This window comes from Arvicanthis niloticus, chromosome 29, assembly GCF_011762505.2.
Source record: "Arvicanthis niloticus isolate mArvNil1 chromosome 29, mArvNil1.pat.X, whole genome shotgun sequence".
NCBI classification, from domain to species: Eukaryota; Metazoa; Chordata; class Mammalia; order Rodentia; family Muridae; genus Arvicanthis; species Arvicanthis niloticus.
The window spans coordinates 19930970-19955194 of NC_133437.1; the positions used below are offsets into that span (position 1 = coordinate 19930970).

Here is a 24225-nt window from a genome sequence, read left to right on the forward strand (position 1 = left end):
CATGGCTGCCCTCACTGCCAGCTGATCCTCATTTCCACAGACCCGGTTAACCTTCCCTTGACCCTGGGCTGCTCCTGAAATGACAAACCCTTGGATGGCTTTCATTGCCGACTCCCTAACATGACCTGCGGAACTGTACCTACCCATTACTTACCCCTTTACATCAACTGTCTTCCCTCCCCGTCCCTGCTGCCCCGCTGAAGCCGTCTACCATCTTTGCTTTAATCTGTCCAGCTTTTCAAGTCTTTAAAAAGGCCCGTTCTTCCCTTACCCTCAAACCAGAAGCATCATTTTCCTCATCTGGATTTCCAAAGCACTTTCTTATAATTATGGTACTTCTAGACAAACAAGCCTGCTAAACTCATTTGCATATAGATATTACCTTTATGAGGAATTAGGTTCTTTATGTGGTCAGCCCTCTGTACCTGCAAGTTTCACACCTGTAGATTCAACCAACCACGGGCCAAAAACACTTGAAAAAAATTGTATGAGCTGAACGCAAACAGAGTTTTTTCTTTTCATTACTCCCTAAATAATACTAAAATTAAATAATAATAATGAATAATAGTCTTTGCACAGCATTCACACTGTATTAAGTATTTCTAAGTCATCCAGACATGATGTGAAGTGTATGGGGGACTATGCAGAGATTGCAACCACTGCCACAGGGATTTGGAATCTGTGTAGTTTAGTGTCTGCAGGGGTCCTGGAAGCCACCTGGGAGGTGTGATGGAGCAGGTGGCTTCTGTCCTCCCTCCTTTGAGGTTCTTGTGGTCATTCCGGGGCCATGTTCTGTGGTGCCTGCTGTTCTCTTTGCATAGCATGTGGCTGAATGAAAGAATAAAATCCCAAAGCACCTAAACAACATGGAGGCCTATGCAGTTCTTGCCGACAAGGGAGCATACCCTGCATGATGTGACTTCTGATTGGGCTTGTTTAAAGAGGAGAGATGGGAGACTTAAGCAGCAATATATTCATAAGGTCATTTAGCAAATATTTCCATCTCTGCTTGTTTTAATGGGAAATGGGATTGAATTATAAACCTCCAGATTATTCCTGTAGGTAAACTATTTCTTAGCTGAGGGAGCCAAGGGGAGATAGTAATATTTAGCAAATACAGAGAGGGTTGAGGGAACCTCAGCAAACACAGCATTGTTGAGACAAAATTGCAAGTAAGTAGATACACGCGTCTGACAAAACATTATAATCAGCAAAACTAAAAATGCATTTAAGTGTACACTGTTGAGTGTGTGTGTGTGTATGTGTGTGTGTGTGTGTTTTTTCCTGTTTCATCAAACTTGGATATAATCCTTGCACACATATTTACCAGAAAGCCTATACAAGTCTATACACCTCACAGAGACACTTGCTCATCCATGTTTTCTGCAATACCATTTTCACTGGCTAAATAAAGAACCTGGCAGGATCCCAGGAGCAGAGGAATGGATAAGGCAAACTCTCTTGAAAGCTTTTCTTTTTAGCAAGGCTAATTAGCCTCAAAGGAGGGGGAGTCAAGCCATTTGTGGAGGAAAATGAGCACATCTGGAGATCATCATGTTAAGCCAATTAGGTCACCTCAAAAACATACTGCACTTTTTTCACCCTTTTGTACACGTACAAAATCATGTATATGTGCCTCAGATTGTCCAAGGAGGACAAAGGACAAAGGGGAGTGTCAAAAGAAACAAAGTTGTAGCTATAGGTGGGGTGGGAACATGCATAATGAACAATAAATACTTATACAAAAGCATTAATTAAAAAGACTTTACAAGGTTACATTAAAAGGAAAAAAAGTCAGGGTTGACAGGATAGCTCAGTGGGTAACACTTGTGACCGAGTGTGACAGCCTGATTGGTCTGTTTCTCCAATTCACACTGTGGAAGAAGAGAAGTGACACCTGCAAGGTGGTCCCCACCTCCACACAAAGACTCACTCACTCACACACTGATAAAATACACAAATAAATGTAACAAAGTAAAAGTCAGATAAACCTTAAGACAAGCAATTAAAATCAATCTAAAGCCAGTTTTAAGATTCTAACAATTTCAGTAAGTCCTTATAGCAGTTTGTCTGTGGCAGAAAAACAGCCACAAATACTAGTTAAAAGCACACATAAATCCAGGAGCACATGCCTTTAATCCTAGCACTTGAGAGACAGAAGCAGGGTTGGAGGCCAGCCTGGTCTATATAGGACAACCAGAGCTTTAGAGAGAGAGCTCAAAAACACAGGAAAGCATCCAAACCAAACTAACCAACCAACCAACCAACCAACCAACCAAAAAAACCCAAATAAAAACCAAACGAACAAAGGCATACTTAATTTTTTTGGTATAACCATCCAAGAACAAACTCAAACATTAATGGAGTATAATTCACATGTCAAATAAAGCTGTAAATTTTAAATTGCTCTTAATTTGCTTTCCCCAGTGGGCAGAGTAGAAAGCTTGCTCTGTCCAGTGTGTGCCACCATGTTCTTTACTCAATGTTGGGACACGCTGGATACACAGTATCCAGAACCCTCACTAGCCCCTCCCCCGTCCTCACTCTGAGGAACCATAGCATCCATTCCAGGATGCTATCTATTATACTCTTCAATGGCTGTCTACTTTGCAACAATCTTTACTTGATACTGTAATGCCAGCAATATGTTTTTATTCCTATTATTTCCCAAGGCTAGGTGGTGGGAAGGCAATACATAGAAATGCCACCAAGGATGTACACTGGAATATTCTAGAAATCTAACAGAGATTAAGAAAAAAAAAAAGCATACCACAACAACTCGGCTAAAAAACAGAAGAATCAGATTTCTTTTTTTCAGTTAAACAGGCTGAGAAAAAAATGGATTGTGGCTGTGGATACAGCTTAGCAGCAAGGCAAGTGCCTAGTGGGTGTACGGTCCTAAGTTTGATTCCCAGTTCAACAAACAACGGATACATTTCTAAACCAAACTGTTTAAGAACAGCAATTTAACCACCCGTGACATACTCCTCCGACTTGCAGTGTTTGCATTCTGACAGCAATGGTCAATGCAATTCTTGTCCCTGATGCCCAGGGTAAAGGAGTTTGATTCCCAAACTTGCACCCAGAACCCTCATATCTGTGTTCAGCGTGCCAACACAGCAGCAATAACTGTGCTGCTTCTGCATACAGGCTCCCTGCCCAACATACTGCTGCCAAGATGTGGGCACTCAATAGAAACCTCCTTGTTGTCAGAAGGATCCTGTGGGTTTGGCTTAGATCTAGAGACTAATGGCAGGACATTCTGGAGGAGACCCACACTACCTGCCAGAAAAAGTTTTGGCTTTGGGCAGTTGGCTCAGCTCAAAGAGAGGGACCCAGATGTGTGGGCAGAGGATACCCCATACTTCAGAAGGACCTAAGCATCTCTGACACAGGCATTACCACCCGGGTGGCCCCAATAACACTAGGTAAGCCGGATTTTTGTTTGCTTTTGTGCTAGGCTTCATGCTAAATGCTATAGTTACACACACACATACATGATTGTACACATATGTAGTTATAAGGCTATTAACATATTAAAATATAAAACACAATAATATATAGTAATATAATATAATTAAATAATACATATTCTTATTTGACCCTTATTTATAATACTATACAATAAGTTTTTTTTTTTTTAGAATTTGTACTATTCATTCATTCATTCATTCATTCATTCATTGAGACAGGGTCTTTTTATGTAGTTCTGGCTGTCCTGGAACTCATTCTATAGACCAGATTGGCCTCAAACTCAGAGAGATCCATCCACCTTTGCCCCCTGAGAGTGCTGAGACTAAACACATGAGCTATGATGCCCAGCTACAATTGGCATACTTATATTTTTACTTTTCATGTGTGAAAATAAATGTATAGACACATGGGAGCCTCACTAAAGTCCCATGACCAGAACTTGAACGGTGCCTACCTATAGCAGAAGCAAGTAACCTGTGGACTCAATATAAGCTCTCAGTTACTGCTTCAGTACTGTACCTGCCTGCGGTCACACTCCCCACCATGATGGTCATGGACTCGCCCTCTGAAACCATGGGTCCCAAATTAACCATCTCCTTTTAAGTTGCCTTGGTCATAGTGTTTCGTCACAGCACTAGAACTGTAAGACGGAACCTTTACCTTCCCATTTACTGGCTGTATTACCCCGAGCCCCAACCTCATTCCTTCAGATAAGCTGCATCCACTATTTGCTAAAGCTTGGCTGAGCAAGATCTTTGTGAAGAGCAGTTCCTGGGAAAGCACAGCAGAAAAGCAACCCAGCTGCCAATGCTGACGGAACGTCCTGCCTTGGGTCAACCGATCTCTGGACTTCCAACGAGGCCTCTTAGTAGTGGGAAGCAAACACAGTTAAGTTACCAATGGAAATCCTACACGTGTTGTTTAGAAAATTTAAACCTCTAATCAGTGGAAAAACAGGTTCAACAACATCTCCCATACACCCCAGCCTCGAAGTCCACTTTCCAGAAGATTCTTCTCCTTTAGAAATATTTCACACACATTTAAGAGCCTGTCTCATCCTCTCAAGGATGTGTATCCCATTTTTATGTATACTCTAGTAGGTTATTAAAAATAAAACCATTTAGCCATCTGCTGGACTGGGGTTTCCCCCCAATGGTTAGTATACTTGTTTGCTACACAAGACCTTAGCTTTGATCTCCAGCATTCCAAGGGAAAATAATCTATTAAGGTTCCCCCCCCCCTTTTTTGTCTGTTCTCTTTGCTGTACAAGATGTCTCTCTCCACATGTCTAAACACACTATCATATGTCTCTCAGTCAGGTGGACACAGTCATGGTCCCAGAACCAATCACCTTTCAGAAGAGGGTTGGGGAAGCAGCCACAGGAGGCTTGAGCCATGCAAGCTACAGTTTTGCTGTCTGTTTTGGTGTTGGTATCCACACTATATGCTATGGCTACTCACATACACACAGTGCTGGAGAGATGGCTCAGCAGGTATAAGCCTTGGCTGTTCTTTCAGGGACAAGAGCTGGGTTCCCAGTACCCACACCAGGCAGCACACAGCTAGCTACCTGCTGCTCCAGTTCCAGAAGGATTCAACACCTCTGATCTCCAAGTACATCTGCACTCATGTACACATATCGACATAATTAAAAATAAATCTTTAAAAACCCACACATGCATATATTTATAATGCCATCAATATACTGAGATATAAAGGCACATTTATTTGTATATTTCATGTTCTGGTTAAACTGCCATTGCAATATTACAGGGCAGGTATTATTCTCATTTCAGGCATGTGAAAATAAGCATATGGAGATGCGGCAGCTGAGGCCACAGAGCAAGGATCTGAATGGTGCCTGCCTGTCTCCAAAGCAAGCAACTTTCCCTTTCAATGCTGTTATTTTGCTGTCTGCCACAGACACAGTTATTTAACTCCTAGTTCATTATCTCAGAACTCGTGATGATGGGGAAATGATTTCAGGGCTATTATGGGAATTAAACGAGAGATGCTTAGGTACCACTGTCGTGCCTACAACCCGGAGATAGATGCTCAGGCCATATCTCTAACCTGTGCTCTAACCACAGTGCCTCTCCTGCTCCAGAAGAGGTAGATCCTGGGTTCTGAAGGTATAGACAGGGAGCTACTATTCCTTCCAGCTGGGTTTGTACCTGAAGATACGGATGACAAGGATAGCCACTGTACCAGGCGGCATCACTTTCACTCTTGAGTGCTAGGTCCTACAGTCCTACAAGCCTCAACACTCAGCCCAGTTTCTTACTAAGATCAATAAATCTTCCTGAGACCCCCTCAGTATAAGTACAGATGTAAATGACATCACTGCTCTTTAAGAGGGCTCCAGGTGAGTCCCCTCCCATGCCTAGAGCAGAGTAAGGCTGGTACCATGCCAACCCTCTCATCTACCTGCTCAACCACCTCTTCCTTTTCTTCAGGCATGACTCCTGTTCTATCTCCATGGCAACCTCTCTTAAGATTCTGGAGCACAATATCTCAACCCTTATTCCCTCCACGCCATAAGAAGTAGCGGCTGCATCAGTAAGTTCCTGACCATTTTGACCACAAAGACAGAGAACTTTCAAACAGCATCATGTACCACTCCCCCTCTGTAACCACTCCCCCTGCCCTCACCAGATGCTGTGCAGTGCATGGGAACAGAAGATACACACAGGGAATGCCCAAGGAACTGAACTCTGGATAAGAATTCACCTCCAACTGAGTTTTCAGTGGAGGAGAAGCAGCAATTCTCTTTGGATCTGGATTTTTCTGTTTGATACCAGGAAAGCAGCCTGGTTTTATTTTCATTCACTGATTTATGAAAAAAAAATGGATCAGAAGTCTTCCCTTTTCTAAACTTAACTCAAGAAATAGAGCTAAAACCTACCTTGAGTTTCTGGGATTTTGTATGGAACAAAACATCCTGGTAGTGCTGGGCGCAGTCTGGGTGCACATCTCTGATATTAGCAGTGGGCAGCAGCAAGGTATCTAAGGTCTTCAGAGGGTCCCCTTTGTCGATGGCTTCATTGATGTACCCGAGAACTACCATTCCTGCAGAGAGAAGAGCAAGTGCTCTAAGTCACAGCACTCAATACCCACTCCTCATGTCGCAGGCTACAAAGACCTGAAGATAGGCATGGCGCGGCAGAGGTAAGAGAGGAAGGCAGAGAACCAATTGCACTTCTATATGTGTGTGATGTGCAACAGATTCCAGTCACAAGCCCACTTCAGTGGGAAAGCAATGCACATTTAGGAATAATTTAAGAAGCATGACACATGTAAACCAAGAACTAGGAAACAATGCAGTGGCAACCAAAACACAGGGAAAGGCATCTCATGGCTGTGGAGTGAAGACAATGTTGTAAAGGTAGACATACTCCTCCAGGGTTTGGGGGAACTGGGAGGAGAGGCTGCGGTAGGGATGTATTGTATGAGAGAATTGAAGGACAGAAGGAAAGAAAGAAAGAAAGAAAGAAAGAAAGAAAGAAAGAAAGAAAAGAGGGAAGGAGGAAAGGAAGAAAGAAAGGAAAGAAAAGAGGAAAGGAGGAAAGGAAGAAAGAGAGAAAGAAAGAAAAGAGGGAAGGAGGAAAGGAAGAAAGAAAGGAAAGAAAAGAGGAAAGGAGGAAAGGAAGAAAGAGAGAAAGAAAGAAAAGAGGGAAGGAGGAAAGGAAGAAAGAGAGAAAGAAAGAAAAGAGGAAAGGAGGAAAGGAAGAAAGAAAGAAGGAAAGAAAGAAGGAAAGAAAGAAAGGCAGACTCTTCAAATCCATATATAGTTCCAGGGAAACGCCTACAAAACAAACACACACCCAGGAGCCTTTCACTAAACAGAATGTGATAAACTGATCACAGGATGCACATAAGACACAAGGAGCCCGATCAACCAATGCAATCCTGAAAGAGAAAAATGCTGGGGGATTTCCCCCATTTCAAAAGTCATCACAAAGCTACAGCAACTAATTCTGCAGAGGGCTGGCATGAGGAAACCAAACAGATGAGCAACCAGAAACAGTCTCTTCTGCTTATGCTCAATTGCTTTTTCTGACAAGGTTGACAAAACAATTGAACGGGCAGAAACGGTCCATAAAGACTGCTGGTGTAGAGCACCGGTGCTGGGCCAACCACATACCCACCCGTGAACACTCGTGGACCTAAGTATTAAATCCTGCACATAAGCGGACTTAAAATAGAACCCAGGCCTGAATGTAAAGACCCAAACTAAAAGTTAGAAAACTCTTAAAAGAAAACACAGGGATATATATATATATCTTAGTGACTTCAGGCTAAGTAATTAGCTTTCTAGCTATGGTATCAGAAGCACAGAAACAGAAAGAAAAAACTAAGTACAGGGGATTTTTTTTTTTTTTTCAAAATCAGACCTCCTGTGCTTGAAGGTTCTCTATCAAAGAAAATGAAAGGGCAATTTAAAGAATGGGGTAAACTCCAGTTATTTATAACCAACACGGCTAGTGTGCTCTCTATATAAAGAGCTCCTATAATTCAACAATTAAAGGATGGTGACATCAATTTAAAATGGGCACAGGATTTAAATGCACATTTATTTAATGATGATACACAGACTCAGTCAGTATAGGCCAAACACACACACACACACACACACACACACACACACACACACACACACACAGTATATTATTAATTAGAAAAATGCAAGCCGAGTCACAGTCTGATGATGTTGTTTTGTAACCACTAGGATGGCTGTAACAAAAAAGGATCATCCATAATAAGTGTTGGTGATACTGGAGAGAAAGAGGAAAGGCTATACACTGCTGGTGGAGATGGGAAATGGTGCACACACATTGGAGAACAATTCAGCAGGCCCTCAAAATACTAAACATAAAACCCTCATGTGATCTCCCCCTATAAACACCCAATTGAAAATCCAGTTCCATACAAAACCTTCAAGGTTTATAGCACCATTATTTATAATAGCTAAAAAGCAGAAAAAAAAACTAAATTTATTAACAAATAATGAATCGATAAACAAACGTATTTCTATAGACTAGAATATTTTTTGACCCAGAAAGAATTATAAAAATACACCAATACACTGTGAATGAGTCCTGAAAACATACTAAGTTAAAAAAAAAAAAAGCGCCAGACACAAGAGGCCATATGCACTTTTAAAAAAAGTATGCATATGGCTGTTTTGCCTGCATTTATGTCTGTGCACCACATGTGGAGGCCAGAACCTGGACCAAGAGTTAAAGAGGGCTGTGAGCTGCCTTGTGGGTGAGGTGCTACGAATACAACTGGGGTTTATCCAGAGGAGGCAGTGCTGGGGCGTCTCTCCAGCCTCACCTCTAAAATGCAAATATTATAGTGATGTAATTTATATTTCAACAGACATATTTTTAGAAGAGGCATACTTTTGTATATGAACAGCAAGAGGGGAACTATTTTAGTATGATTTTAATTTAGACAATAACCCCAAGACAGTAGGTAACAGGAGGACTAGATAAGACCTAAATAAATTTAATACAGATGTTCAAAAATGAAAACGCAAGGCTAGAGAGTTTTGTGTATGCATTCTACTTTTTTTTTTTTTTTTAAATTTTTACTTCTCTGGCTGCTAAAGGGTCTTAGAACAAACAGTCCAAAATCAAGCCCTTTTGTACAATATTAAGTAAAAGTAGAACGGATAACCACACAGCTCGGAACTGTTCAGTGGAGTTCTGGGTAGTGATGGAAATGTTCGAAGCCATTAGCCACATGTGACTATGGAGCGATTAGCACGAGGCTGTCACAAAGGAAGAACAAAAGGTAAGTTGGCTTAGCTGCCGTTGTTTTAAATAGTCACATCATGGCTGGGAAACAGACAGACTCCAGAGAGATCAACAAGGGCATATTTGTAGGATAGCTTTCAGGTTCAAATATAGATAATGCATTTCTTACATCATTTACCTAAGGGTAGACATTATTAGCCTTGAACCCTAATTCAAGTATGTAACAGTGGGGGCAAGCAGACCCCGTTAATTGGTATAATGTCTAACATATCGAAAGATCTTAGGAACAAACTATATACAGGGCCAGAATAAGAAGCAGAGAAGCTATGTGACGGGGTCTGAAGATTTTATGCAGCTTGGATTAAAAATGGATCGATTTTAAGAAGGCCTCTTCTCATTGCTACCATATTATGAAAAGCAAAAATAATCCAGCACCCAGTAAGAGATACACGGCACTGGGTAAACGTGTGCACATACATGCACTCATACATGTGCAGTAACAGGGTGGGGGGCGATTTCCTCCTCCTGTGTCAGTGAACACCACCTGGTAGGGAAACCAAAAGCCAAGGAGCAGGAAGTCAGGAGACAACTGTAAACGACAGACATTATCATTGTATTATTTTTCATGAAAAATGATTCCCAAGATACTTGACAAATAAGCCATTTAAAAAAAAACAAAACCCAATACCTCCAAGTTTTAAAAAATGAACCTCATGCCTTTAATCCCAGCACTTGGGAGGCAGAGGCAGGCGGATTTCTGAGTTCGAGGCCAGCCTGGTCTACAGAGTGAGTTCCAGGACAGCCAGGGCTACACAGAGAAACCCTTGAAAAACCAAAATACACAAATAAATAAATAAGAATGAACCTCTATTTTGGCGTTCAAATGAGGCTAACATTTTTCTAATAGTTGACCTTACACTGCTCTAGGAATGCAGAGACTTAGCCCCCAGGGAAAAAGAGTTAGAAACTTTTTTAGACAGGGTTTCTCTGTGTAGTCCTGGCTGTCCTGGAACTCACTCTGTAGACCAGGCTAGCCTCAAACTCAGAAATCCACCTGCCTCCGCCTCCCGAGTGCTGGGATTAAAGGCATGCACCACCACCGCCTGGCTCAAAAACTCTTAAGAGACCATTCCAGGTTACAATTCTTAAATGTATTTGAAGTTCATAAAATCAACTCTATCTCTTTAACATTCAAATTAAATGAGTTTCAAATATGAGGTGAGCCATGGGAATTTCTACTGTTCACATTCTCTCCTACTTATAAACTGGAGTGTTCAGGAGGCGGCAGATCATTCACTGGACACCCCTGTGGTCAGGCTGTTCTAAGGACCTTCAAACACCCCATCCAAACATGCTCTTAGCAGAACCAAGTGTGAGAAGGATGCCCACATATCCAAAGGGCTGGTCACCTGGCAAGGCTTGTACTCCAGCTGACTGGATGGAAACCACCTGCTTAAGTTCTTGAGAGTGTATCTGACAACACAACCTGCTGAGGTCATAGTAAGTGATGTCATAGGGGCCGAGGAGCCTACCCAGAAGCCCTTGGGCACACCTGCCTCACTCTGTTTATACATGTACAAGGAAAATTTCATATGGATAAAGATGGCTGAGCCTCGGCCCATGACCTACTTCTTTTAATCTAAATATGGTGCTGTGACATTCCACTCCAGTGACAGCGGGTATTCTTGGAGAGCATGAAGTAACCTATAAGGAATGGCACTTTGCCACATTTTAAAAACAACCATCTCAAATATGAAAACTTTTTTTTTTTTTTCTGAGAGGCTATATGGGTAAAAAATGGGTAAAATACTATTCTTCTGTGGTTCTGTTGAGAAATATGGGGTTCCCAGGAAGATATCAACAGATCATCAGAGTCCGGAAACACATTTAGCAGCCTGGTATCTGATCCACCTTCCATTCAGCACGCCTCTTAGCTGCAGGCCCAGTGTGGGCCACAAGGCAGACTTGGGAGCAGACCTTTGACCAGCAGCAGGCCAGGATCCTGCTCTTCCATAATTTCCAAGACAATTCTCAGCTCTCTTGACGGTTTAATTACTGTATTGTATGACTCTCATTTAGTCAGCATAAGGCATTAAAAAGAACAAGAACAATAGGGGAGAAAAGGTCTGAAAGTGAAGAGAATACCCACGTAATGAAAACAGAGCAGGAGACTGGGAAGAGGGATTAGTCATGGGTGTGTGTGTATCAATGAGAGTGAAGCACATCAATGAAATGTAAGGAAATCCATCTCAGTATGTAAACCAAAACTTACTCAAAGTTTAGCTATTTTAAAGCCATCCCTTTAACCAACGATACAAACATAATACTTCAAAACTTCTAAACAAACAGGTGTTGGAGATGGGGAAGGTACTAGAGCATGAAGTGGGAAGGGGGCTGGGGCTAGAACGCAAAAGAGCGGGGCATGGAGGAGGGCCGAGAGAAGGAGCAGCAAAATGTTTGAATAATACCTTTAGGAAGGCATGCTGGCTGGTGTTGTGCCAACTTGACACAGGCTGGAGTTATCACAGAGAAAGGAGCCTCCCTTGAGAAAATGCCTCCATGAGATCCAGCTGTAAGGCATTTTCTCAATTAGTGATCAAGGGAGGAGGGCCCATTGTGGGTGGTGCCATCCCTGGGCTGGGAGTCCTGGGTTCTATAAGAAAGCAAGCTGAGCAGCATCCCTCCATGGCCTCTGCATCAGCTTCCTGCTTCCTGACCTGCTTGGGTTCCAGTCCTGACTTCCTTTGGTGATGAGCAGCAATGTGGAAGTGTAAGCTGAATAAACCCTTTCCTCCCCAACTTGCTCCTTGGTCATGATGTTTTGTGCAGGAGTAGAAACTCTGACTAAGACAGAAAGCTATTATTTTATATGCTGACTTTCAAAATTAAAATATTTTTAAATACCTCATTTTGACAACAACAACAAAAAAGAAAAAAAAAAAACAAAACCAAAGTACATGTAAATTAAGTTTGTATGTTAAGTTTCCCAAGTGCCAGCAAGGGGGCAATGTTTGAAGTAACCTCCCTGATGAGCACATGGCCCCCGTGACAAGATGTTGGTGGATTGTAGGAATGGCCGTAATGGTCAAGAGACTTTAGTTACAAATCATTTCTGCTTGAAAAAAGCCACTGTCTCTTTAAAGCATTCAAACACCTGATTAGTTCTCTTCCCAGCAAAGCAGAGGCTGAGAAGGCTCCTCCCCCTCAGTCATCGTGAAGGATAAAGAAAACAGTGTAACTGCGGCACAGAGAATAAACCCACACCTGGGTAGGCAGCAGCACATGCAGACATCCCCAAAATAGACCCAGAGAAGTTAGGAAACACAGATGGGACCTGAAAATTTGTTTTGCCTACCAAAAAAACCCTCTACTCAGTGGGGGCAGGGGGGAGTAGGCTCCACCCCAGAGTGGCAGGAAGCCAAGAGTGTAGATGTCGGAGTCCAAAGTGAGGGCGACAGGACAGAGGGCAGGGAGCATGTTCTGTGGTGAAACACAGACTCACAGATGTCCATGTATACACCAAGCAGTGACTTCCGCCGCCTGCACCCCCAGGATGCTGAACATCTGCTCAAATCATTGCTTCCCTGGAGTAACATCTGGCAAGAACTCCAAGCTCTCAAGCCAAACCCATTAGACAAATTACTCAAGGTGTCTTAATTGCAAAGATTTTACACACTTCAAGCACAGGAAATACAGAAACAGGCAACAGAGCTGAGCTGTCTCAAAAGAAGCTTAGATATACACAGGACATGGAAAGAACAGAATCATGACAATGTCCAGTAAATTCACACTCACTGCGCACCATGAAAGCAGTGGACATTTTCAGTGGGATGGAGACCAAGGGGGGAAAAAAAAAAACCCCTTGAGATGTCAAAATGCAAACTTGGCAAAGTGTTCCCAGGAAACAGCCAAGATTAGCTGATTGGAAGAATCGAGCATGAGCCCACTATTCCAGAGTTAGATGCAGCATTTGGGGACCAGATCTCACACCCCAGCAAAGCTCACCAGAGCAAGAGTTTAAGACTATGGAGAGAAGTGCCTGGTCCATCTGCAAGCTAGAGCAAGGCAAAGCTCTTCCAGCACTGAAAGCCATTCATTATCCTGACCTTGCCAACAGCTGGGTCTGAAACGGACCATGAGAGACTGGAAATGGTATTCTTACTTTTTAAACACGAACAACTTATTTAGATGTTCCTCCGAATACTGAGATATAGGGGGATGAACTTACAAATGAACTAAAGTACTCTGGGGTCACCAAGTCACAGTGGTATTGATGTGTGATAATTATTGCAAGGCCCATAAATACATTTCATAATGTCTAACTAAAAAAAAATAGTTGAAGCTGGGTCATGCGTGGGCGCAAGCCTGGAGAATGAAGGCAGGAGAATCTTGAATTTAAAGCCAGCTTGAAAAATATAGTGAGATCTTGATCATAAAAATAAATAAATAAATAAATAAATAAATGGAAGGAAGGTGGGGCACAGGGAAGAAGTCAGGAAGCCTGCGCTAGAAGGAAGGCCAGTGATTTGATTGGTTCGTATTCACTGCTGCTAAGGAGACCACACGCTTGGCTTGCTCTTATGATGGAAAGGACAACCCGAGGCCTGAACTCATTCATGCTGCAGAAGTGTGGTGACTCCGAGGGTCACCCAGCTGTCTGTTCTTTTACTGTTTGTGTAAGCCACAGGTGGAGAAGGAGGCGGCAAGCTGACGTCAGGCTGCATGCTCCTGGAACTCTTCCACTCCGTGCCTGTTCATCATCTTAGAAACAACAAATTATCATGATATTTGACCATATGGTCAGATTATATTCCAAATGTTCATTCCTAGGGCTGCAAAGGGCATCAAAGTTCAGGAAAACGTGCAAATGAAAGGCAAAATATAAAGATGACGTCTTCTTTACAGCCTAACTATACAGGTGCTTTGTAGGTTGACAAAAGTAGGAATTTGATTAATTTAGTTTTCTATCTTTTCATGTATTTTGGTATGAGCTTTGCACAAAACTATCATAATTGAGAGTTAATTGGATGCTCCCATGAGCAAACTCTTAGAACTCTCATCCAGAGACTCCGAAGCCCACACATGTTGTTCTCCGAGTTCTTTACAGAAGGAAAATGTTCCATACTTACGGTCATTTTCTTCTTGAATCTGGTTATTAATCATATCGATACAATTCTGAATTTCATTCCAAGTTAAGGTATCTTGCCCTTGGGACAATGCTTCTTGTTTAACCGAGAGTAGTGCATCTGCATAACTGGAAGAGAAAATAGTAAAGCCTAAGGTCACACTTCTCCCATTCCTCATGTCCTTGCTGCCTTTGAAATTTTACCCAGGGGCCAAGTAGAGATGTGGCAACCAGCCTGGCAGAAGTGAAGGTCACTTCTCTACTTCTAAGGAGACATTTTGTGTCTCTCAATCTATTAGAGTGTTCAAACGATGGAACCCAAAGAAGAGAGAATTCATTCTGGGAGAAGGAAAGTGTACCAGTCAGAAGGGGAACTTGTCTCCTGGAAAGAGACTATATGCAGTTCTAACAACTTGTCAGACTACCTTACAGGATGACACTCAAGCCGGACAATGATGGGTCACTGGTGAGTGGGACCACAGCTTCTCCGAAACTGCTTATGTGTGCACAGACTTGGTTCTCTATTTAAACTTTGATCTCACTTCAATACCCCTGAGATGGATGTGGAGTGTTTCTGGATCTCTTTGTGGCCACAGTGAATAACTCTTCTTTTCTGTTCTTTGCTTTTAACTTGGATCTTTTAATTGACTTGTTGAGGACAGGTTGTCAGGCCTAACTTGGGACACAGGTTGTGACCCCCATTATTCAATAACAATATCCTGAGGTTGGACAAAGAGCAGACAAGTGGGTAAAATTGTCGTGTACAGCTGTTAGCTCATGTTAGACTGACTTGTATAGCATAGATAGTTTTCTTTTTTCAGATGTATTTTATTTTAAAATTATGTGTGTGCGTGGGTTTCTGTGTGGATATGTGCCTGTCCAGGGAGGCCACAGGCATTGGATTGCCATGGAAGCAGAGACAGGCAATTGTGAGCTACTTTGACAGTTGTGTCAATGTTTTCTACGGTATCTTCTGCACCTGAGATTCTCTCTCCTATCTCTTGTATTCTGTTGGTGATGCTTGCGTCTATGACTCCTGATTTCTTTCCTAGGTTTTCTATCTCCAGGGTAGTCTCCCTTTGTGATTTCTTTATTGTTTCTACTTCCATTTTTATGTCCTGGATCATTTTTTCAATTTCTTCACCTGTTTGGTTGTGGGTTTTTTTTTTTTTTTTTTTTTTTTTTTTTTTTTTTTTTTTTTTTTATTCTTTAAGGGCTTTTTTGTGTTTCCTCTTTAAGGGCTTCTACCTGTTTACCTGTGTTCTCCTCAATTTCTTTGAGAGTGTTATTTATGTCCTTCTTAAAGTCCTCTATCATCATCATTAGAAGTGATTTTAAATCTGAATCTTGCTTTCCTAGTGATATGGGGAATTCAGGACTTCCTTATGTGGGAGAACTAGGTTCTGATGATGCCAAGTACCCTGGGTTGCTGATGCTTATGCTCTTGCGCTTGCCTTTTACCATCTGGATCTCCTTAGTGCTACCTGCGCCGTCTCTGACTGGAGCCTGTCTTTCCTATTATCTTGGTTGTGTCAGAACTGTTTGGGGTGAGTGTTGCTGCTAGGGTTAGAGCTGAGGCCCAAGATCTGCTCAGTGCTCGGGCCCAGACCAGAAGGAACCAGTGCCCTGGGCCAGGAGTGAATTACTGGGTCCCAGTGGGTCCCAGTGGGTCCCAGTCACTCCCTGTTTCAGTTGTGAGCTACTTAATGTCGGTGCTGAGAAATGAACTGGGAGAGCAGTATGCCGTCTTAATGCTAAGCATCTCCCCAGCTCACTGTTGAAACAGGGTCCAAGCATGAAGTTGTATGAGGAGAATTCTGAGTGCTTGTGAGAAAACTCTTAAGAAACCAAGACAACAGTCTTGTGACCCCATTTTCTTCAAACAACCAAAATTATTCCTTCCAGGTATGGCGGATAAGAGTGAGTTTACTTTAGATTATTAATTACAACTGGATATGGTTATTTGTTTACATGTCTCCATGGAAAAACATGTTTTGACACATGCAGACCGTCCTTGTCATTGTACACACTTGCAATCATGAGTCCTTTACTCAGGTGACCTCTCTTCAGCCGCAGAGTATAAACTGTCTGATGCTCTGAATAAAGTTGGCTACTGCAGTAGACTTTAGTCTGCCTCAGGTCCTGCTGCCTCTAGAGCAGCAAACACCCCACACTAGTGGCTTTTTATTCAAAGTATTTTTTTTTTTTTTTATGTTCATGAAATGTTCACTGTAATCAAAGCTCCTCACAATCCAATCTCATATCTAATTCAAGCAAAATTAAATCCTCAACTACACGAAATGACTCTCCTTTTCTCTTCCCTTCAAATTTCTCTTAATTGAACCCAAATTCTTGAGCATCCTGGGCAAGCATTCAGCCACTGAGTTATAACCCAAGGCCTCTTTTATTTTTATATTGAGACAGGGTCTTACTAAGTTGCCTTGCTGGCTTCAAACTTGGTAAGTAAGCCCAGGTAGCCTGTGACTTTACTGCCCAGAGTTCCTGAGCAACTGAGATTTGCAACATGCGCTATCATGCCCACCAAGAGTTCAAATGTCATGAACATACGTTTCCAAAAGCCTTGATGGACAGCTCAGATATCTGTGATATGCTTTCTCAGCATCGCAACACAGGTGTTGAATAGAATAGTCTAGATTCATTTGTCACCTGTCCATTTCTCTAAGAGTCTCATGGGACTAACTCAAAACCTTTGACTTTCATTGTCCTCTCCTTGCCAGGCACTGAGACCTCATTTCTGACCTCTGACCCTCCTCACTGGGTGCAACTTCAGGTTGATTCTGGCCAACTGTTTTGATTAGTTTTTATTTTAAATTGAGGGAAATTTTACCATATGTTACTATGAAACTCTCATATTTTTTTAAGAGTCAATTTTACCATTGAAAATTATACAGTCAATATGAACCAGTAGGTCAAAAGAAACTCAAGCATCTGTACTGTTTCATCTTTTGTTACCAGGGAAACAAAGAGCAATCTTTTAGGTACATGATTCACCTATGGCTTTTGACTGTAGACCTTGACACCTGTTAGCAGAGGAAGTTAAAAAAAATACTCCAGTGAGCCTATAAGTCTGTCTCCCTGGAGGTGACAAAATTCCTCAAAGTTCTTTATGCTTCCAGGTGACACTAAAGTGTCTTTTATACAATGTAGCTTAAGAAAGAAAAGTTCTTCAAAACAGGAAGCAGTGTTGACAAATGACGGCCTCCAACTGAGGCCGACCCACAGTAGGCCAAAATTGGCCAAGGATTATGCTTGAGAATTTTGCCTTACAAAGTCACAAAGAAGTTACATTAATGATATCTAACAAGTAGCACCAATAGCAGGGACCAATGGCGATTTGTACTGGGTAGCTTTCCTCAGAGACAAAGACTATTCTTTAAGAAACTATGACGCCTTTCTGGGCCTCTTATGGACTTAATAAAAATCTAGGTGATGGCTCTGTAGGAAACCTTAAGGATCGGCATAGACAACACCCATGGTCTCTGTGGAAATGTACACCAGTGAGTCAAAGGGAAAAGTTTTAGGAAGAAGCCCATAGGACTCCACAGGCCCCTCAAGTGAAGGCCCTTAGGAGGTAGCGTCTACCTCCACAAGCATGCAGAATGGTAAAAAGACACAAATTCCAAAAGGTCTTAAAAGGAGAGCAGAAAAAAGTCCAGGAAAGTAGAGGCAACTTTGACCAAAAGATTGAATGTCTGGAGTGGATGAAATGACCGTCAGTCAGAGGGCAGGCGGCCTGGTATGTGTGACAACTGCTTTGCCAAGGGTCACTGTTAGATTTAAACCTTCTCCAAGGGGTGGGCAGCCTTGCCTCCTACTCCAGCATCAGGAGGGCTCAGAGTTTGTTTAGAGTAGTGTGACTGACGACTGGAGGAGAAGAGGAGAGAGAGCTTCACTGTACTGTGGCTGCTACTGCATAGAGAGAGAGACACCACAGCTCTGAGGGTGGTCCCTGGAGAGAGACATCAGCTGGGCACAGTGGGCACGGACATGAGCAGGTCCCTCACAGCCTGAGGGTGCTGCCCAAGGGCAGAAGAAAACTTGATAACAGACTGAGATTTCTAAGCTTGGAGCAGAGTGTGATGGGACTGACAGGAGCAGCGGAGGGAGAAGTCACTGGCTGGGAAATACATGCTGGGGGCTGTATGAGAGCAGGAGGTTTTGTTCAAGGAGAACAAGAGGGAGGGGTTCTTCAGAAGACTAAAAAGGCAACTCCGTGGTCCCTCCGCTTCTTTTCCGCCATTTTGTACATGCTCAAGTGATTTGATACCACTTCCTCAGAGTCTAAGAACTCTCTCCCTTTCCTTATCTGCAACTGTGCTCGGATGCTGCTCTACCATCAGATACAGTGGAGCCAGTTTAGAATCACGGGCTAAATTTCCATCAAGATCTGGGTAGACATCTCCCCCTGGTGGTCACAGCAATTCAGGGGCCACTCATTTCCTTTGTCCTATCTGATCTCTCATTCCAGGGCTGAGTGCTTTGTATGTGTGCTAAGGCCCTGAGCTCAGAACCCGGAAGCAAAAAGGAGAGACAAATCTCTCGTTTGTCTTTTAATTCCAGCCTTAGTTCTCTCTCTAGATCCATTGCAGTGGTCCGCATGACTAGTAAATCAGTTGTCAGGAACCCGAAAGGAGAGCTCTCAAACTGATGAGATATGTATAGATCCATGGTGTTTACAAGGCTCTTTTGGTCCAACAATCAGAGGAGGGATTTTGGGGCCCCACTTAAGGTCCATAACCTTAGAAGTTTTCTTGTCAATAAAATGGATACATTGTATATATAGCTACTTCTAACTCTCCTAAAGAAGCCGGAAGGAAGGTGTATTTTCTTTTCTTTTCTTTTTTTTTTTTAAATTTAATTTTTTTACTTATTCACTTTACATCTCACTCACTATTCCCCTCCTATAACTCTCCTCTGAGCAGGTGGGCCCTCCTGGGTATCCACCCTCCCCACCTTGGCACTTTAAGGGTAGGTGCTTCTTCTCCCACTAAGGCCACACAAGGCAGCCCAGCTAGTAGAACATACTCCAACGTACAGGGGACAGCTTTTGGGATAGCCCCCATTCCAGTTGTTCTGAACCCACATGAAGACCAAGCTGCACATCTGATACATATACATGAGCAGGGAGGCCTCTTTGGTTGGTAATTCAGACTCTGAGATCCTCAAGGGTCCAGGTTAGTTGACTGCTGGTCTTCCTGTGGAGTTCCTATCCCCTTTGGGCTTGCAATTCTTCCCCTATTCAGGAAGGTGTACTTTTAACAGCTCCTCTAGGTATTAACTTAGGATAAAGTCAGTTAATATAAGATGATAATTTTGTCCCTAGGAAAGGATGATAAAGAAGGCCTCTTATGGCAGAGCAGACCACTCTTGAGAAAATGCAAGCAGGTTAAGTGGACTTTTCCCTTAAGGGAGTCCTTAATGGGGGTGGGGGAGGGATTGGCGAAGCACATTTTTTTTTTTTTTTCCACCCTAAAAGAGTGGTCAGGAAGTGCTCCTTACCGGTCCACATGTGCCTCATCCAGATTGTTGAAGCCTATGGTGGGACTTCTGAGTTGGTTCTGCACAGCCACGAGGTCACTGCTCTCCAAGGCCTGGTTTAGCAGAGCAACGGCAGACAGCATCTCCACGGCAATCAGGAGCTCCTCGTGGGCCAGGTAGTTCTGTTGGCAAACACAGGGCAAAGTGAGCTCCCAGAATCACATGCACTGCACACATGTGCTCTGGACACGGGATGCATAGGACAATGAGTGTGCCCACCTGCTCTTCAGTGGCTTTCAGGAAAGCCAGGTAAATGGCTCCTAGGTTCCCTTAGATTATTGTTTTGGGGGCTGTGTTATGTATAACCTACAGTTACAATGTCACAAATATTGTATCCCATGGCTAATCTCTACTCCCAGTGGTCCTGGCTGCCTACCAGGCTCCATCTAACCTGGTAATTAAGCCACTAGTTAGACAAAACAGGCTGAGAGGTCCAGTTACGATCTCAGTACAGCTAATGATTGGAAACTGGGCCCAGGAAAGAAGACCTTTTACTTAAACGTTATTAAATCTAGAAAAACAAACACGATCTGTAAGCTGAGGAAGTTGATCCTAACCCCCCCAAAAACTAATTTTGGTTTTATAAATTGGGTGGAAACTTTAAAATGTGGTATAAGATTTAGATATTTGATGTAATTTAAGGTAAAGCTTGCTTTTTTCCCCCCTTTTTGGTAAAGCAAGGAAGAGCCTCCAAATTTAGATATTCATAAACGTATTTGAAAATTCATAAATGTGTTAGTTTTCAGAGCACCTTTTTCTTTCAGTACTTTCTCCCATTCAGTACTTTGATCATTTTATATCATTTTAATCAGTTTCAAAAGGGATAGTTCTTTTGTTATATTGAAGGGAGGCAACTTAAAAAGTTACTTTAAAAACTGGATATAAAACACTGTATTTAGAATACTGTGTATGCAAAGTATACTCATATTAACATACACATTATAGCTTTCTGGATCGCCACAGAACATCTTAAAACAAACTGATTTCGGCATGATAAAGCACCGTTTTGTGTTTTATAGCAAACAGGAAACTGTAGCAACCAAAGGGGCATTTTATCTAAATGACACATATTGACTATAAATTTGCCTCAGGATGACGCTGTCAGACTGACTACAAGATTACAGCGATGCTTCCGTCCTTCCCCTCTCTCTTCCAATGCACCATTCACACCTCTCAAAGGTGAACACAAAAGGGCATGAAAATGGGAAGCAAGGACATGGCCGCCCCCGCAGGGATGGCACCAGTCCATGGCAGAGTTTGTGTGTGACCTGGGTGTCTGGGCTTCAAATCTAGAAGTGAGAGAGGAGTAAAAGGACCCAGGAATGATGCTTAAAAAAAATACGTTTTTCCTTTTACTACAAAGTACTTATTTCTATGTAGAAAATGTATGTGAAAGCGAGGGAGGTCTTGATAAGAATGAACCAACGAATCCTCTAATCCAGGGACTGGAGAGGCAGCTCAACAGCTAAGAGTTCTTTCTGCTCTGCCAGAGGACCTGAGTTCAATTCTCAGAATTGCTAGGAAATTTATAACTGTGACAACCAAGGTAACATAGGGAGACCCTGTCTTGAAACAACAAAAGAATTAGAAACCTTACTTATTTATTTTACATGTATGTGTGTTTGGCTTGCATGTATGTTTGTGCACTGCATGCGTGCATTGTGCCAGAGGAGGTCTGATGCCCTAGACTGGGGTTACAGATGACTGTGAGCCACCATTTAGGTACTGGGAATTGAACCTGGGTTCTCTGGGAGAGCAGCATGTGTTCTTAAACGCTGAGCTATCGTCTCCCCAGTCCAGAACTTTGAATTTTAAAAATTATCTTTACATTTAACTTCTAATTTTTTTTTTTTTTTTATTTTGGGGGAAAGGGAATGATGCTGGCTTCCTGCAAGCCAGGCAATCATCTAACCTAGAGGAAATTATTCTGAGAGATATGTGCTAAGAATTAGCGCTCTCTGACCATCTGGTAAACACTTCAAAGGACTCCATATTCAATAACACCTCCCCTCTCTACAACGTCAGCTCTTCTCGATGAAATTTTTGACCTTGCTTCCAGTGTATTTCATTTTGCCCCTCTCTGCTGCTCACAGACTTTGAGTAAAACATTCTGTTAGATAACGTCTATGAAAATGACTGTTTAATACTTTTAACACACTAAGGATCAAAAAATTTACAAAAATCAAAGCCATGTTGCTAATGTTCATAGCTGCAGATTTCTAGAAATGCTGATTTAAAGCACATTTCAATAGAGTCAAAATTATTCCACGTTACTTTTGATTATGTATCTCTGTGTGGGTCTCTATGTGAATATGTGTCTGCAAGCATCCTTCCCTTGGAGGCCTGAGGCATTGGGTCTCTCTGAAGCTAGAATTCAGGCGGTTATGAGCTGCCTGACATGGGTGCTTAGAACAGACTTTGAGAACAGCATGAGTTTGGAGCCCCTTTTCAGCCCAAACACATACACAGAGAAAATAGCAATAGCCTGTTCTCATGTGTGTCTGTGCATATTACCCCTGGACTGGCTATGTCTTCATCATTTTCTTCTTGGACTAAACAAAAGAGTTAAAGGGAAACTGAACCCTGGGATTGGCACCAGGGGCCACTGAGGCTGGGTCTGTGTACCAGCTGGAGACACCGTAGCCCTGACCCTGACTCTCCCCTTCTCTTAACAGCCTTCCTTCTTGCTGGGACTTGGTAAGAGTGTACACACAGCTGTGCCTCACCGATGTGTTCTGTTTCTGGAGGTTGAAGAGCTCGTTTTGGTACATAACAGCAGCAAACGGATAGACAGCTGGCAACTGGGCTTCCGGTTTCTTCAACGCAAGCAGTGTGTTCTCGGGGTCCCCTTCCCGAAGGATAGCATTGATGTGGTCCACAGCAGCCATCCCTGGAGGGTAGGGGGCATTCAAAGTGAGAATGTGTGCGTTCCTCTGCTGGCCTGCCCAGCCAGGCCCTCTTCCCAAGGTCCTGATGTAAGGCAGTCAATTTCCACAAATTCTGAAAAGCTATGGAAGGGGGCAAAGCTTTGGAAGTCAGTTCAGTGATTCAAGTCACTCAAATGCCTGGGGCTAGTTCAGGAGAGAACCACAGCACCAATAGACCTTGAGTTCTGGATCATTCTTGCCAGCGTGATATCCCTACAAAAGCCTGTGTGTGTGTGTGCGCGCGTGCGCGCACATGTGCCGGTGTGTGGGCACAATGTGGAACTCAGAGGACAACCTCAGATGTCACTCTTTACTTTCTTCCATCTTTGAGACAGGGTCTCTTTAGTCATTAACTGCCACTTACTCCCAGCTGGCCCAGAGGCTTCTGGGGCTTTGCTTGTCTTTCTGCTTCTTACCCCCCACCCCCATAAGAACAGTGGGGTTGTAGATGTGTGCCGTCTCATCCATCTCTTACACATGGGCTCTGGGGATTTGAACTCAAGTCTTCACACGTCTAAGGCAAGTACTTTACCCACTAAGCCATCTCTCCGATCACACCCCCAAAACTTTTCTTTCAGGAATGGCTCTTTTCTCACCTCACCTATGATGAGGACAAAGTACCTGTGTCCTGAGGATTCCCCATTTTGAGAATCTCAGTTACAGGTAAAGCTGGAACACAGTGTTCTGCATGTTTACTCTGTGCTGTTTTCCACAGTACAGGAGATCATTAAGGAACATGAAGACCAGGAGCAAGCCTTGTCCTGAGGCTGTAACCTCCCAGTGGATCCATACATCGTAATCCCACAGCAGAATTTGATATCCTTCTGCTCTATTATCTGAAACAACCCTAAATGCCTAATCCCTCTATCAGTTGTAACATTCAGGTGACAAGAGCTTCAGCACAGGGGAAGGCGCTGGCAGAGTTTTCAGAACACAGAAGCCCAACTGCTGACCCAATAGGGGGAATAAAAAATGATGTCCCAGGTCAAGAAAAACCTGACAGAGCTAACAAGATTTGCCTTCTAAAGGAAGGCATCTGGTATTGGGAGTACAGACATGCCCTAGTCTGTCTTCCTAATGCCATGGCCAGATGACCCTTTGTGACAGGAGGACAATTTGCCTCGCAAAGAGCTTCCCTGGAACTTTCTACTGAGAAATATCACTTAATAGCAGGAAACATGACTCATGGAACCCCTACCCCCAAAATGTACACTACGGTTAGCAGAAAGAATCCGTACAGCCCAAACATTTTTTCTTTTATTCTTAGAATTCACTTGGCAAAAGAAAGAATCCCCAAAAGTCAGGCTAGCGTTTGTGCTATGTCCTGTTTTGTTAGGATTTTGAAGCCTCCCAGCTGCATGTAGGATTACTTGGGGTT

General features: G+C 42.9%; 1 protein-coding gene across 2 annotated transcripts in view; it reads right to left on the reverse strand.

Moving 5' to 3' along the window:
* The window catches only part of Iqgap2 (IQ motif containing GTPase activating protein 2), a 264536-nt gene that overhangs the window by 78037 nt on the left and 162274 nt on the right, over nt 1–24225 (reverse strand). For both annotated transcript variants that reach the window (XM_076927203.1, XM_076927202.1), the window contains exons 10-13: nt 22647–22810; nt 19882–20042; nt 14366–14490; nt 6380–6543 (exon numbers count right to left, since the gene is read on the reverse strand). In XM_076927203.1, coding sequence (XP_076783318.1) covers nt 6380–6543; nt 14366–14490; nt 19882–20042; nt 22647–22810 — 614 coding nt within the window. The remainder of the gene's footprint in view (nt 1–6379; nt 6544–14365; nt 14491–19881; nt 20043–22646; nt 22811–24225) is intronic.